This window comes from Trichosurus vulpecula, chromosome 4 (assembly GCF_011100635.1).
Source record: "Trichosurus vulpecula isolate mTriVul1 chromosome 4, mTriVul1.pri, whole genome shotgun sequence".
Classification (NCBI taxonomy): Eukaryota; Metazoa; Chordata; class Mammalia; order Diprotodontia; family Phalangeridae; genus Trichosurus; species Trichosurus vulpecula.
This window is the reverse complement of record NC_050576.1, coordinates 384,842,425-384,859,508: the sequence shown is the minus strand read 5'-3', so window position 1 is coordinate 384,859,508 and position 17,084 is coordinate 384,842,425. Positions and strand designations below refer to the sequence as shown.

The 17,084-nt window shown below is 34.0% G+C and overlaps 1 protein-coding gene across 1 annotated transcript in view; it reads right to left on the bottom strand.

The window, feature by feature from the left end:
• Positions 1-17,084, bottom strand: part of MYO16 (myosin XVI) — a 675,300-nt gene that overhangs the window by 291,809 nt on the left and 366,407 nt on the right. The window contains exons 18-19 of the mRNA XM_036754583.1: positions 16,424-16,495; positions 12,797-12,938 (exon numbers count right to left, since the gene is read on the bottom strand). Coding sequence (XP_036610478.1) covers positions 12,797-12,938; positions 16,424-16,495 — 214 coding nt within the window. The remainder of the gene's footprint in view (positions 1-12,796; positions 12,939-16,423; positions 16,496-17,084) is intronic.

Sequence of the window (17,084 nt, the reverse complement as noted above, 5' to 3'; positions counted from 1 at the left end):
TCAAATAGATTCCAAAAAGAAAACTCCTAGGAATATTGTTGCCAAATTCCAGAGCTCCCAGATCAAGGAGAAAATACTGCAAGCAGCCAGAAAGAAACAATTTGAGTATTGTGGAAACCCAATCAGAATAACCCAGGACCTGGCAGCATCTACATTAAGAGATCAAAGGGCTTGGAATGCGATATTCCAAAGGTCAATGGAGCTAAGATTAAAACCTAGAATCACCTAGCCAGCAAAACTGAGTATCATGTTCCAAGGCAAAATATGGACTTTCAATAAAATAGAGGACTTTCAAGATTTCTCAATGAAAAGACCAGAACTGAATAGAAAATTTGACTTTCAAACACAAGAATCAAGAGAAGCATGAAAAGGTCATCAAGAAACGGAAATTGCAAGGGACTTACTAAAGTTGAACTGTTTTGTTTACATTCCTACATGGAAAGATGATGTGTATGATTCATGCGACCTCAGCATTAGGGTAGTTGAAGGGAATATGCATATATACATGTATATGTTTATATATATATATACATATATATATATATACCAGAATGTGTATGTATGTATATATCTATGTGTATATGTATGTATGTGTATATATGTGTATATATATATATGTCTGTTTATATATGTGTATATATATATATATATATATATATATATATATGTAAAAGAGAGAGAGCAGACACAGAGTGAGTTGAAGATGAAGGAAAGATATCTAAAAGAAATAAAATGAAAGTAAGGGATGAGAGAGCAACATACTGAGAGAGGGAGATAGGGAGAGATAGAATGGGGTGGATTATCTCATGTAAAGGTGGCAAGAGGAAGCAGTTCTGTGGGAGGAGGGGAGAGGGCAGGTGAGGGGGGAATGAGTGAACCTTGGTCTCATCAGATTTGGCCTGAGGGGGAATACCATACATACTCAGTTGGGTATCTTACCCCACAGGAAAGAAGAGGGAGGAAGATAAAAAAAAATAAAAGGGGGGGGGATGATGGAGGGGAGGGCAGATGGGGGTGGAGGTAATCAAAACAAACACTTTGGAAAGGGGACAGGGTCAAGGGAGAAAATTCAATAAAGCGGGATGGGTTGAAAAGGAGCAAAATGTAGTTAGCCTTTCATAACATGAGTATTGTGGAAGGGTTATACATAATGATACATGTGTGGCCTAGGTTGAATTGCTCGACTTCTTAGGGAGGGTGGGTAGGAAGGGAAGAGGGGAGAGAATTTGGAACTCAAAGTTTTAAAAACAGATGTTCAAAAACAAAAAAAAAGTTTTTGCATGCAACTAAAAAATAAGATACACAGGCAATGGGGCGTAGAAATTTATCTTGCCCTACAAGAAAGGAAGGAAAAAGGGGATGAGAGGGGAGGGGGGTGATGGAGGGGAGGGCTGACTGGGGAACAGGGCAACCAGAATATAAGCCATCTTGGAGTGGGGGGGAGGGTAGAAATGGGGAAAAATTTGTAATTCAAACTGTTGTGAAAATCAATGCTGAAAACCAAATATGTTAAATAAATAAATTTAAATTAAATTTAAAAAAATAAAAAAAATTCCTAAAATATATATATATATATATATATATATATATATATATATATATATATATATATATATATATAAATGAATAAATGAATAAAAAAAAAAAGAATTCCCTTCTCTAAATTAATGACCCTTAAAATTCTCCTGTCCCCTCCTCATCCCTCTGCAGATTAGCACCAATGTGTTCTTTTGGGGGGGGGGGGGGCAAGGGGGAAGGCAAGGCAATTGGGGTTAAGTGACTTGGCCAAGGTCACACAGCTAGTTAGTGTGTCAAGTATCCAAGGGCAGATTTGAACGCAGGTCCTCCTGACTCCAGGGCCAGTGCTCTACTCACTGCGCCACCTAGCTGCCCCAGCACCAATGTGTTATGCTTCTCAGTCCCATAATACACCATTATGCTATCTAAGTACAAAATGAGGAATACTAGAAGTCTTTGGTCCCCTCCCTCTTTTCTAAAATCTATATTAAGACATATGCTAGTAGTATCGTGTAACGGGGTAAAGGGATAGAAGGAAGAAAATTTACTTACCTGATAATAAACAGGTGCCTAACTATATAGATCAAGTATATTGATATTAAATAGTAGTATAGCATTAATACTTGTGTTTGAACTTTTTTAAGTTATTGGATATTATTATGACCATTTTTGTCTCTGATTTGTAAATAAAATTAAAAGGCCATTAGTATGATACTTTCATTAGATCCTATATTTAGAGCCAGAAGATGACAGCTTAGATGACATCAATTAGAGTATCCTTTCTTAGAGAAGAGGAAAATGAGACTCAGACAAGTTAAGCAAGCTGCCCATGGTCATGGAGCTAATAAGTGTCTAAGATAAAATTTAAACTCCAGCATCCCTGAATCCAAGTCACACATTCTGTTTACTTTATGATCTAACTCATTTCAAAAGATTTTTCAATGAGAGTTTCTATTCCTGGGGCAGCTAGGTGGCATAGTAGATAGAGTTCTGGGTCTGAGGTCAGGAAGACTCATCTTCCTGAATTCAAATTGGGCCTCAGACACTTACTACTTGGTAGTCAACCTTCTGTTGATAAGCCTCTCTATGCTTCATTAAATTTGTCTTTTGACCTAAGATACACATTCTGTTGACCAGCCCTTTCACTTAAAGCCTTCAAGTCAGTCCTGGGAGGGTAAGAGTTCTATTTTATATCCTTTGCTACCACAGGCATTGAAATAACACTGGGTTGGACTTTAGTTCAAGGAATATTGACTAATAGTTCATTTTTTTAAAAAAGCTGAGTACCCATATCAGAAAGTAGCCCAAAGGAAAGGAAGAAATAAAATATAAAATCACAGTTCAGAAACAAAGGAAGAAATATCTTTTTATAATGGAAAATTAGCATGTTTAAAATTAATCAAGAAAGTCATTTACAATTAACATGATTACTATTGATTAATTAGACATTATACTTTGGTTCTACCCACTTAAGTGATACACTAACTTCCATCTATCTGTATAATTCAAGGTAGGCTTCTATCTGCCTTTCATTCCATCATTTCTTACATAGTGAAGACCCCTTCCATTAGGATTCACCTCTTGTTACTTTCACTGTTACACATATGTGTAGCTATGGTCTGAAGCTCATCTATTATGCTACATTCCACTTTTCAAATTTGCTTTCAATTAAGGACAGGATAATTTGCCTGAAATACGAGAACCCTAAGGGTCAGTGCTAACAAAGATCTTTAGGGCATACAGTTCACATATCCTCTATAAAATGCTATTCTTAACTACAATTTCTGAGGAAAGAATCTATTAGAGTTTTTGCTTATCAAATGGATGCTATAGGTATTTAAAAAATAAACTAAGGATGAAGACAGATTTCAAATATGGAGATTTCAGTTAATTTTGAAGTGTTTAGCCTCTCAGTTGATTAGAGTCACAAAATTAAAGACATTTGAAAAATCTTTTTAAGTGAATTCTAATATTGACCCTATGTACCTCAAAGCAATTCAATGTTCAAATAGTTACAAATGACAGGTGAACAACTACCAGTAGAAATCTATATCTGAAATCCCATTGGTAAGTGCTGGTCCTACTTGTATTCAAAAGGAAATCAAATCAGACTCATTTTGTAAAGTTTGGTTTAGATCTGTTTCAACAATGTGAGTAGCTCCTGGTCTACAGACTCCTTTCACCAATGCTGATTTGTAACTCACCTGTAACTTAAAGTCTAGAGTTCCCCAGGATGCTGACAGTTTAAATGTGTCAGTCAGCACTTGAACTTGAGTTTTTCCAGCTCCAAGACTGGCCCTGCATCCAATGTTCATTTGGCATTTCATATGCCTCCGTAAAACTAGATATCATTCTTACTCTTCAGAATGAAGGAAAGCATAAAAGGTTTTTTTTGAGGGGGAAAATTTTTTTTATTTCTTGTTTTTACTTTTCCTCTATATATTACCAAAGTTGTTCATTTTAAATAGTAGCTCAATGTTTAGAAATTTAAAATGGAATTTAAGGTATAAAACTTCAATAACACAAAGTTAAAAAAAGAAACTTTAAAGACATAAAGGAAATGGAGGACAAAAATGGAAGTTGGAGAACTATAGAAAAATAAGACTATGGAAAATTCTCTTTGAATGACAGAGAAATATCTCATGAGGTTTGTTCCTAAAAGTAAGTTCTGAGCCTGTACATTTAAGACCTGCAAAAGGTCATACACAAGGGCTATAGGAAAGTGATCTACCAGGCAAACCTAAAGAAGTTGACAGTTGTGCCATTTTCTGCTCTCACACCTGCCATAACTGAGGGAGATGGGCAATTGAGCACAGTCAGGAAACAAGACAATCTATTTAAAGGTCATAAGATCTTCTTATTTCCTGTTCTAAATCTGGAAACTCATTGCAGGAAAGACTACCCTGGCAATCATTAAAAAGCTTTCCTGAAAAGAATTAGCAAGACTACAACTTTGTGTCTGGCCATAATGAACAAAACCTATAAAGGAAGATGATATTCTTGGGGAGATAGATCTTGTATCAGTGCTAATCTGCCAGATAATAAAGTTTGATTCAAAAGAAATAATGAAAGCTATTTTTGTTTCAATGCAGATAATAAAAAAATTGAGTAGAGAGGCCATACTTGAGGATCTCATCACAGTTGCTATTTTCCACATACAAAACTATTACTATATTATAGTTCTCAGTGGGTTTAATTAGGGTTCTTGCCTATTTTTAATGGATGTTTTCCAAAATGAACATTTGTAAAGCATCCTGAAAACACTATATAAGTGTTTGTCCTCATCACCATCGTCATCATCATCATCATCATCATTATCTTTTGGATGTTCTAGGGGTTAAAATAAATGAAACTCCATACCCTGAGAAATCATTTTTCCTACAAGGCTTATGTAGGATATGGGGAACCTTTTGCTAATGTCCACAGAAACACAGGCATGAGCTATTACAGTTGGAGATTTCCCAGAGGAAACACTGAGTAGGGATGACATGACACAAAGAGATATTAATATTTTTCAGGTATCCTTAAGACCAAACCTGGTCCATGTGAGCACAGTGTTGGCTGAAGATATTTTAATTACTAAATACTAAAATTCTCCTTCTTAATATATTGAAACATTTGACACTTTTGTCTACTCCCTCCTTACTATATCTCCTCTGAGTTTTCATGATTATTCTCTCCAAAGGTTCGCCCTGTCTATCTGATTGCTTCCTTCTCACTTTTGCATCCCATTTCTCACTTGGACTATCATGAAGATTCATAATTGGACTCCTGGCTTTGAATTTTTCTTCTTTCTCATCTATCTTCACATCTAATAAAATGACTTTCCTAAGGCACATGTCTAAGCATGCCGCCACTGCCTTCCCCCTACTCCCAAAGAATCTCTAGTGGCAACCTATTGCCTCTAGGATTAACACAAACTATTCATTCTGGACTTTAAAATTCTTCATAATCTGTCTCTTGCCTACTACAACCATCCTGCATACTTATGTTCCCACACTCAGCATTCCAGCCAAATAACCTACAGCCTGTTTCCAAATTCAAGATTTTATCTTCTGCATCCATGCTTTTGCATAAGCTATCTCTCATTCCTAGAATATACTCCTTTTCCACCTACATTTTATGGAATTGCTAACATCTTTCAGGTCTCAGTTTATGAGTTATCTACCATGGGAATCCTTTTTCTCATCCTTATAATTATTAGCTCTTCTTTTCCATCAAATTATGTGCATATATGTTCTATGTCCCTAGGAAAATGGAAGCTCTCTGAGGTTAAGGATTGCTTTTAGTTTTGACTTTGTATTACAATGCTTAACAGGTTCATGCATATGCAGTAAATAAATTCATATTGGAATGGATCATAGAATCATAGGAGTATAGATATAAATGAAATTTAGAAATCATTTAATCCAGTGGTGTTGCACTCAAATAGAAATAGATTTCTATGATATGCATATTAACTTGCTGTTGTTATTCAGTTGTTTAAATTGTATCCAACTCTTCATGACCCAATTTGTGGTTTTCTTGGCAAAGATACTAGAGTGGTTTGCCATTTTCTTCTCCAGCCCATTTTACAGATGAGAAATAGATTCAAACAGGGTTAAGTGCCTTGCCCAGGGTCACACACAGCTCAGATCTTCCTGATGCCAGTCCCTGCACTCTATTCACTGAGCTGCCTAACTGCCCTTTTTAACTTAGAAAACCACAAATTGATATTATCTATGTTTTATTGTATTATTATTTATTTTGTAAAACATTTCCCAATTACATTGGGTGACACATAGGAGTGCTGTGGCCCACTGGCTGAGTTTTTAACACTTCTAGTCCAACAATGTTATATTACAGATGAGGAAACTGAGGCATAAAGATGTATTTATAAATATGTATGTGTATATATACATATACATACACACACATATACACGTATATATATATATATATATATATATATATATATATATACACACACATACACTCTTTCATGGATTCATTAATTTGCAGAGATATACACAGACTCTATCTCTGCAAATAATTTATCATATTTATTTATATATCAGAGAGAGACAAATAGATGGTCTATCTCTCTGTAAATCTCTATATTTAATTTCTCTATATAGCTAGATCTTTCTCTCTCATATGCATGTATATATGTATGTATGTATGTATGTATATATGTATGTATCCATGAAAGAGCCCAGGAATTAGATGGAAGAGCTAGATTTTGAACTCCAAACATAAGATTATATCTTTCTGCTATACCATAATGCCACTTTAGAACATAGTGATGACCCCATTCCATGGAGAAAAGGTCAGCTTATATTAAATAGCTTCTATTTGAGAAGACAGAGACGGGTATAATGCATATAAGAAGATATTTTTTAAAAGTTAAAGTAAGTGAAGTTTTGATATTTGAAGGAGTTAAGCGAATTAGGAACTAGGTTCTCATCCAAACTCTACCACAGGCTTTGGTAAGTCCCTGAAATTTTCTGAGTTATAGAATTTTAGCACTAACATACCTCATCTTTCAATGAATAAAATGAGGTAAAAATGAGAAAAATAATTTGTGTAAAGTAACACAGCTATAATAGTTAATAACAGAAACTGCAACTCTGATGGCCTGATTTTCCAGTCTGGTGCTCTATTCATTATATTGGCTTCTAAAAACTATGTTTGGTTCCTCCTCTGAATAATGGGGATATAATGCTTGTTGTGCTTGATTTACAGGATTTTTCTGAGTATGAAATAAAACAATGTATTTGAAAGTATTTCCAAAACTCTAAAGCATTCCACAAATGTAAGATGGTATTATCCTAACTTCAAAAGAGCTGTGATTTAATCAGTGTGGGCATTTCCTCCACTGGCTTTCAACTCTTCATGCCTTAATCACTGGTCTGTGTAGTTAAGACCAGAATGATTCATCACCTGGTGATGAAAGTCTCTGAACTCTGCTGGGCAAAGTCTTCAGACAACAGACATATAGTCCATTGCCGACCATATTCAAAGTCTTTCTGGTTTGGCAGGGCTTGGCAGGACTTGGCAGAGGCTGAGCTCTGCTGGCATATTCTTAACGATCCCAAGGTTACCACCCTGCCATGATGAGGCTTCAGACTATAACTTCAATGGAAGAGTATTATAACTATTATTCATGACTAATCATAATAATTTGTGTGAAACACCTCATTCTCTAATAATGCTAGGCAAATTAGATGCTATTGTATTCAGACTTATAACTGTAGAAATTTCTTTTAAAAATGAATTTTTATTGGTCATTTTTGTTTTTACATAGCCTAAATTTTCCTCTGCATCCCTCTCCCTAAAGAAATTTCTTTAAAGGCATACACACACACATACATATACACATATATATGCATTTAGCATTTTGTATTTTGTTGAAAATGTATTTTGTTTCTCCATCAAAATTGTATTTATTGAATATTTATTCAGGCTCCTCAATGAATTCTTTGTTTTAAAAAAAACTCAGCCTAATTGGTAAGGAAACATACAGATTGCTACATTTATAGTATAATAAATGATAGCTATTACTTAGAGTGAAAATAATATATATATATATGTGAAGTAAGGTAACCTGATGATAAAATTTTGTGGTTTCTGATACCATGTATGTTTTGTTTCCACATTTTTATTTGCGACAATGGACAGCAGAATAGCTTGGAACATTTCACATATTGTTGGTAGTATATCACTTGAGTACTCTTAAGCATCCATCATTTGCTATGCCCTATTCTAGAGGGTGAGAATATAACCATGGAAAGTGATAGAAATCTTTCCCCCAACTGTAGGGGTAAAACTCAGTAAAATATGTGATTTATAAAAGTTTGTTCCATTTTAAAGTATCATTTCACTTTATACCAGATATAACATTTGTTTTCCATTCTTTTATCATTAAAAGTTAGTGGGAAATTTTTAATACATATTTGAACTACATCAAATCTTGTTAGAATGAATGTATTCCATAAAATAAATAAACATTTTAAACCTATCATTTCCAAAAATGTAGGCATTGTAATTTAGGAAGGACATTGATAAGCTTAGGAGCAGAGAAGAATAACCATTATGATAAAAGTCCCTGAGTTCCTGTGATATGAAGAACAGATTAAATAACTATGTGTAGTGTTCAGCCTGGAAAAAAAGAAGTCATAGGGGCAAACATAATAGTAGTCTTCAAATTTATGAGGGGTTGTCCTGTGGAAGAATAATTAAACTTGTTCTTCTTAGCCCTAAAAAACAGAACAATGGGCCATAGATGGAAACTGAAAAGAGGCAAAATGGTTTAGGGTAGATTTAAAAGAAAACCATATGCTACCTAAAAGTAAAAAAACGTCTAACGTGTCTCTTGGTAGGTAGTGGTTTCCCCCTTAATTGAGATTTGCAAGCAAAGGTTGGATGACTGCTTATAGGGAATATTGTGGAGGTTTGGTTCAGTTATTAGTTTTACCATTGAGGCCCTTTACTACTCTGATATTCTGTGATTCATATAAAAAGCTACTGTGGTGCAGACATTTTGTGTAGTGGTAACAATTGCAGGCCTTACCTATTAATCAGTCCAATTGATCAGTTAAGAGACATGGATATTTCATTATCCTAACTCATGTTTATAAAGTGTATATATGTATGTATGTATATACATATATATATATATATATATATATATACATATATATATATATATATATATCACCTATAAATAGGTATCAGACCCATTTTGTGGATAAAGAAATTGTGTCAGAGTTTAAGCAATGTTTTCCAAGTCATAGTAAGTATAAGGTTTCACCCTTGTTAGTGTTATTTTCCCTAGGTATACAATTCCACTTTTCTAGGCCAAAGAAGAAGATGTTCAGATTAATCTATAACTGAAACTTGTTGATATGTTTGGTGGAAATCAAAACAAATCAAAACAAGCAAATAAAACCATATATGAAGCAGATTTTGAAGACTTTGTTCATCTTAATAGCTATTATATCATCAACTCTTGCTTCTGTCTCCTTTCCATTCACGTGGCTATACCTTCATTACTTCAAGTTGGTATGCAATAGCTTCTGCTTCAAATTTCTTCCCTCTTCAACCTCTTCAACCTTATGCTGCTTTGTCAAAATGATATTCCTAAATGGTAGGACTGATCACATCAGTTCCCTGTGCAAAGAGGTCCAGTGGCCTTAAGTCTAGGAGAAAATGAAAACTCCTGTGTTTGGCATTACAATGCTTGGTAAACAGTAAGTGTTTAATGTTTTTCCATTCTACTCTACTTAAAGCCTTTACTACATGGTTCCAGTCTATCTGACCAGGCTTATTGCTTTTATTGCATATTACTCCTTTTTCATGAACTCTGCTGCAGCTAATGTGGCCCACTCACTCTTTTCCATACATTCCATTCCATTTCACATCTCTGTGCATTTGCAAAGCCTGTCTATCCCTCATATCTGTAATGAATTCTCTCCTCACTTTTTCTCTGGATTTCTTCAAGGCTCAGTTCAAGCATCATCTCCTGCAAACTTCTATTTAAAAAAATCAACCAACAAACATTAATTATGTATTATGCTTAGCCTGGGTATTCTTAGACAAAAATGAAACAATTTCTTTCCTCAAAGAACTAACATTGTAAATTTTAAGTGTAATTTTGTATTGAAATGTAAAAATTAAAATGTAATTTTGATCCCTGATTTGTCCTCTTGTCAATCACTTACATTTACTTTGTATAGATTGTTTTTTTTTTCTTGTTCTCTCATGTTCTCCCTAACTAAATATAAGTTCCTTGAAGGCAAGAACTATATCATTTTCACCTTTACATCCCCATTATCTAATCCAGGAGCACAGAGTAGCTACTTAATATTGTAAATGTTTGTTGAATGAATAAAGGAACTTTTTTCTGCGATGATTTGAAGCTATAATTTAGACTCAAACTATAACAAGTTCATGAAGAAAAAGGTGAGCCTTTTTTCCCTCTGGACTTGAGGGTGTTTTCTTGTGTTTAAAACATATGTTTTTTAATTTAGCACCTTTCTTACTACCTTTCTGTTATGGATATAGTATTCAAAACAGAAATATTCTGCTTGATTTGATATTCATATGTCTTTTAAGGATATGTTATTGCATTTAAAGGCCCTTTAATCTCCCAAAGAAATGGGCAGAATTAGTGTCAGTAGGGGAAAACAAAAACAAAAGCTATTATATCAAGATGGTGGACTGAAAACCAAAGCTGTATTTATTTTTCATGGCATTTTCTAGTATTACTTATATTTTCATCAATCTATCTCTCTCCCAGTTTCTTACACACAAAAGACATCTAATAAGTATTTTTGGAAATGAATTGACAATTCCTCAAAGGTTAGCTTTTTTAGTTTTGTGTGAAAACAACAAATAGTACTGTTTTAAAGTGACATTTACTGTTTGAGTCATATATTGGTCTCTGGGATCCTAAGACTCTCTCAGTTGCAGGCAAATGGAAATACGTGCATTTTAGTCATTTTAAAAAAAATTAAGTAATGTGACTAGATGATCTCAAAGATGACCCCTTGAAGTGCTGAGAGCTTATGAACCTACTACAACTAATACTTTTTTTCTAGAATTATATTGACATTTTGGATACTATTTTTTTGATTGGGTTAAAAATAGGAGAGTAGAGGACAAAATGAAATCTGTAATCCTCTGTCTCTGTTTCTATCTCTCTGTCTCTCTCTTTTTGTCTGTCTGTCTGTCTCTGTCTCTCTTTTCTCTCTCTATATGAATATACTAATGTATTCTATACATTAGCATTTCAATAAGGCATTACTTCTACATATGATAATGGATATCCTCAGTTGCATTTCCTTCACATTCATTTCTTTGTTTATTGGCTCAGTTGAGAATTTTAAAAGATAAGACTGTTCTCAAAGAAAAAATTACTCATATCTCAAGCATAATTAAAGATAATACACTGAAGTGGGTATGCAAACTAATTTTCTAATTTATAACTAAGTAATTCTAAAAACAAAAAAGGAAGAAAAACATTAAAACTTTAAAAATAAAGGAATCTGGGGAATTGAAATAAATAAATAAATAAAAATAAAATTTCTGAGAAATTAATGGGCAGTTGGATTTCTAAAATATCCTCAGTATCTACTTTGTTATGATTGGAAAAAAATTCAATACAAGATGAATTTTTTATGGCTGACATGCTATTATTTTTTTCAAAGACTCTTCACCTAAATATATAAATAGAATGAATTAACAAAATAGACAACATAATAAATAGCATTTTAAGCTGAGGTTAACTTTCCCTTAATTGTATCTAGTATCACATTTAATATTATTATGCAAACTATTGGTATTTGATTTACAGATGAACATCAATGCTCAAAAAGAAAAAAAAAACATGTATAAGCACAACTTACTAAAATTTTAATATTATATTTATGTCTGAGTTTCACTTGGAATTAGGTATTATTTCACAAGGGTTCCTTTAAAATATTAGTTGATATTAATTTTTTTTCAAAAATACTAAGGTGTTATCTATCTGCCTATCTATATGATTTGTTAAATAGGTTGTTGTTAAATATTATGTTAAGTATGATGTTGTTAAATATGGTGATATGCAGAAAATATCAAACTACTCCCAAGGCTTTTTTCAAAAGCAAGGACACTTTAAATTTGCATTTGACGGCACCTGAATATATTTTATTTTCAAAGACCTGCTCTAATGTCATAATTACTGACAAGAATATTAATGAATCTGTGAATTGACTAAGTGCCAAGCAGGCATATAATTTTTAGATCATTAAATAACCCTGTAAAGCTATTGCTTTAAGATGATTAAGCCAATAGCCCACAAATTATGTAGAAAAAAAAAATAAAAGGAAGCATTACTAAACTCAAATATATTGTCAAATTGGAGCTGAAAGAGTCATAGAATATGTACTAAACTTGAGTGCTCTAGCATGCTGGTCTTGGTTTGTATTCAGACCTCTATCCAGACTCATAAATTTTTGATACTGCTTGATGCACAAATGGCCATATATATCTTGGGTCCAGATAGAGAGTATTTGCATATTTGCACATGACAAATGATTTGATTCATCCATCAACAGCAGGGCTAAGCCCTGGAAGAATGATCAATAAGGAGCTCTTAAGTAAAACCAACTTGTGATAATGAAATGTTTTAATGATGGCTCAACCATCAGGTTCCATTGCATTTTGAAGCACTGTTATTTTTTTTAAGTCAGGCTTTTATATTGAATATTACATGAATACCAGTAGGGGCTGGACATGGTAGTAGATCTTTTACCTGTTGTGCTCATCTTGACTGTGGAGGTAGCAGTTCATGGTATTCACTAAAAAGTTAAACAAGCGGCTGTATATTGACTTAGCCAAGAGGTCACGATAAAACTCAGCAATTTCTACAGTATGTCGTCTTGTTATTGTATCTCCTATAAAAAATAAAGACAAAGAAAATAAGATGCAATCTTAAAGGCTTCCTTACCCCCAAACTGAACTTTTAATAGTTCATTTAGCCTGATAGAAAACATTAAATTCCAAGTGAATGCCTTCTTATCAGCAGCACTTAATGCTATGTCTGGTTCTTATGGGAAATACTCATTCAATTAAGTGAATGGAGAGATGAAGAAAGGGTAAAGGCAATAGCTTTATTGGGATCCATCCTAAGAATGACTTTTAAAGATACTTCAACTTATGAATTTGATGCTACATGCTTTTTAATAGGTGTTTAATATGAGTATTTCCAATACCTCTGTGTAATTGACCTCAATGACCTATGTTGTTTTATCCTTGACTAGGAACTACCTTTTGACAAGCTTCATTCCTTATAAGGTTCCTGATAATGTATGAAGATTAATTTGAGATTTATCATCTATCAATAAAGTCAGTGTGAAGGCTTTATATAGATTCCTGCTGAGACCAATTCAAAAAACAAAATTAAATGAACACATATTTACTGATCACCACCATGATAGATGCTACAATTATAAAAAATCTAGTCATTGCCCTCAAGAACTTAATCATCCTTTTAAGCAACATGACAAAAAAAATTACATAAAAATTGAAATAATGATAAAATTCAAGTGTCAATTCAAGCCAGCAACCAGAACTACATACCAGGGCAATGCATGATTATTTGCTAAGTGAATTTCACAAATAATAATTACTATAGTTCCTTAGAAGTGCGAGATCACTTCAGGATAGGGTGATCCATCCAAGTTTTGGTGAGGTGACAGGATCTGTGCTGATCGATAAAGGTTAGGCAGGTTTTAGATAGAGAGCAGAGAATTCCAGGAAGGCTGAAAGTTTGACTGGAGAGCACAGCCATGTAAGTGGAAGGGACATTCATTGGATAGTAGTGAAACTAGCTCACCAAGTGTAATTAGTTCATTTAGCGAAGCAGTGAACAATAAACCAAGAAAAATAAGTTGCGATAAGATTGTGCAGTATTTTAAAGGCTTGGTGAATAATTTGGAATCATGTAGACAGTAGGGGGGGCACTGAATATTTTTGACATGAATAGTAATGGAAGTGGATAAATAGAGGAATAGAGAATAAATATTCCAATTGTAGCATACAGAAAAGTTTGGAAGGAAGAAACCAGAGTAATGGAGATGTTAGCAGCTTCTCACAGGTCAGGCATTAAATGTGAATGTCAGGAACTGGTATTGTGGGAAGAAAAATTGAAAGGAAAGTAGGGATGTGAGAGCTATTGCACAGGCAGGATTGGGAGAAGTTGAATTAGACAAAAAAAAACATTGTGAGAGGTTAGTTGAAATTAGATTGCATGCAATTGTAGTGGGTCAAGTCATACCAATTTCATAAATCCAGCAAAGCTTTGTAGGCCTCATCCTCATAAATTAATCATAAAGCATTTATTAATGCCTTATGATTAAATACCTATTACATGGCAGATACCGTGCTAGATGCCAGAGATGTGTGATTTCAAGGAACTAACATTCTGCTAAGGGAATACTACATGTTAACAGAGAGGTAAATATACAGAATAATTTTAGTATCTTATGTATATAGGGGAACTAAATTACAAAAATTCAGGAAAGGCTTCCTAAAAAAAGATGGTGCTTGAAATCAGACTTGAAGGGAGCTATAGATTTTAAGACATGAATAAAATCAGCAAAGGACTGATCTTGTTGGGGAATTGCACAGGCAACTTGAAACTGACACTCAGAGAAACCGAGCAAATCAAATCAGAAGTGAGTTGATGATGAATTGGGAAACCAATTGGAGGTCTAAGTAAGAAAGAAGAACAAGACCAATGGATGGAGAAGAATGAAAACAATGGAAGGCAAGAAAAATATGTTTAAAATGGAGGGGTTATAAGATTGTATTGTCAGAATAGCATCTTATGATACCATCTGAAGTGGAGCTAGAGTTATGTGTGCGGTATAGTGCACTTATCTGGAGTCAGAAGAGCTGAATTCGCTTTCCAGCTAGAGGACAGAGCATTCACCAGTTCCTGCTCAGATGGATTTTACTTGTGAGATGCTCCTCCACTGGCTATAATTTCTCATTCACCTGTAATTCCTGTGTATCTCTTCTCCAAAGGAAGAGTGTGTGTGCCATTTTGTTCTTTCAGTTTACAGCCCATTTCTGCACAAATCTTTTAGAAAATGTCAGAAGCCTTTGCTTAGCAAGAATAAAAAAGCTTAGTTTAAGTTCTTCTATCTTGCTTCCTTCAGTATGGGTTAGGCTACAAACCAGTGATGCTCAGTCCTATTCTTCAGAAAACAAAAAACAAAGGTTCCTTACAGCTGTTTCATGTCTTTAGGCTTAATATGGACTTTTACTACTGTCCCATGAGCTTGCGTCAACCTGTCAGAGATGTCATCCTTGCTAATAATGCATGGTCTGTATACCTCCCAATTTTAATCTCTAAAGGTTAGCCTAAAAAGGTAGATAAAGGATATTGTCCCATAACCAATAAAGAGCTCTTTTTTGAAAACCCTGATTCTCCTCTGTTCTCCCAAGTAGAGAAACAAGTAAGGGGCAGGGGAAGAGCATAGACCAGCTAAATCCTGGGAGCAAGGTCACGGTTCCTACACAACCCCTTCATACTTTTCTACTTCTTGGCTAGATTTCTGAACCTTTCAAATGTAGATATAATCAGCCTAAATCTCAGTGAGGCTTTGGAATTACATCTATATATCAAGGCATTATATCATTTCCATGCTCAAAATTTGTCAGTGGATTGCTGTTTTTCTAGGTTGAAACAACAACTCCTCCCTTTGTCATTTAGAGCCATCCACAGTTTGACACTAAGTAACCTTTCTGTCCTTGATTCATACTTCCTTTCCTACACTCTGTGTTTCAACCAAATTAGACTTCTAGCTATTTCCCATACTTGATATTCCTTCTCCTATCTCTATACCTTCATACAATTCTAGTACCCTCCCTTTTATTCAGAATCTTCAACTTATTCAAAACACAGCTCAGGCACCCATTTCCATCAGTTGTTAATTTTCTCCCCTTTATCAAATAACCTTGTATTCATTTGTGTACATGTTTTATTCCACCAGTAGAATGCAAGCTGCTAAACGACAAAATTTTTTGTTCTTTAACCACTTATCAACAGCACCTAGTATAGTGTCTTGCACATAGAATATGTTTACTGTATGTTTAGTGAAAAGAATTTCTGAATTGAGTTGAAGTGACATCAGATAAACGGTGAATAAATCAGATAAATTAGTGAAAATTTTTACTGTGAATTGGAGTTGTGAAAATAATGACTCGTTAAAAAAAGAGGCCACATAGTAACATCTGGACTCATTTCCTATGCTGTAAATAGAAATAGAGCTAGAGATAGGAAGGGGCAGAACGATAGAAAAAAACAGCTGGATAAGAGTCCCCTAATAGAAGTCTAAATGATACAAAATGTCAAAGTATTAAAAAAAATTACCTTTGAAATACTGAATATCCATTGTTAAGGCAGACACTAATTCATCTGGTGATACCTGGAGCATTACAGCCACTAAAATGAAAAAGTGAATTTATATAAGAATTTAGCCATGTAATTTACCATATCATTGAATATAATCTATTTTAGAATTCAGGGATTTGTATGCATATAAATATATAGGCTTTGTGAAAACTATATATGACAAAATATGAACTAACATTTAGTAAAAAGAAAAATCAGCTTATAGTAACGAAGCCCTTAACTGGGTCTCATGCTTCTGTAATTTCTATTGTAACACTGCTTTCCTTTTTGTTACTTACTGCAGAGTGGTTTTTCCCCAATGCTTGTCTAGATCATCTGGGTATTAGACAGAAGGTATGTTGCTAATTGGCAACCTGTGTTTATAAGCCACTTTTAAAAGATTTTGAAGTGACCAGCTGGGTGACTTCAAAAGAAGAAATGCTTTTTGGCAAGACTTTGTGAAGGTAATGAATTCTACTGGAATCAAAATTCCTTACCTAGTGACAATACCACAGAAATGCTTTTGGGGGGATTACAAAATTTGAATAAATATAAGCCAAAATGTCCTTTCATAATGAACTTCAATAATGTTATATAATTATATAAACTACCATTGTCTTCTGTTCCTTTCACTCATGCA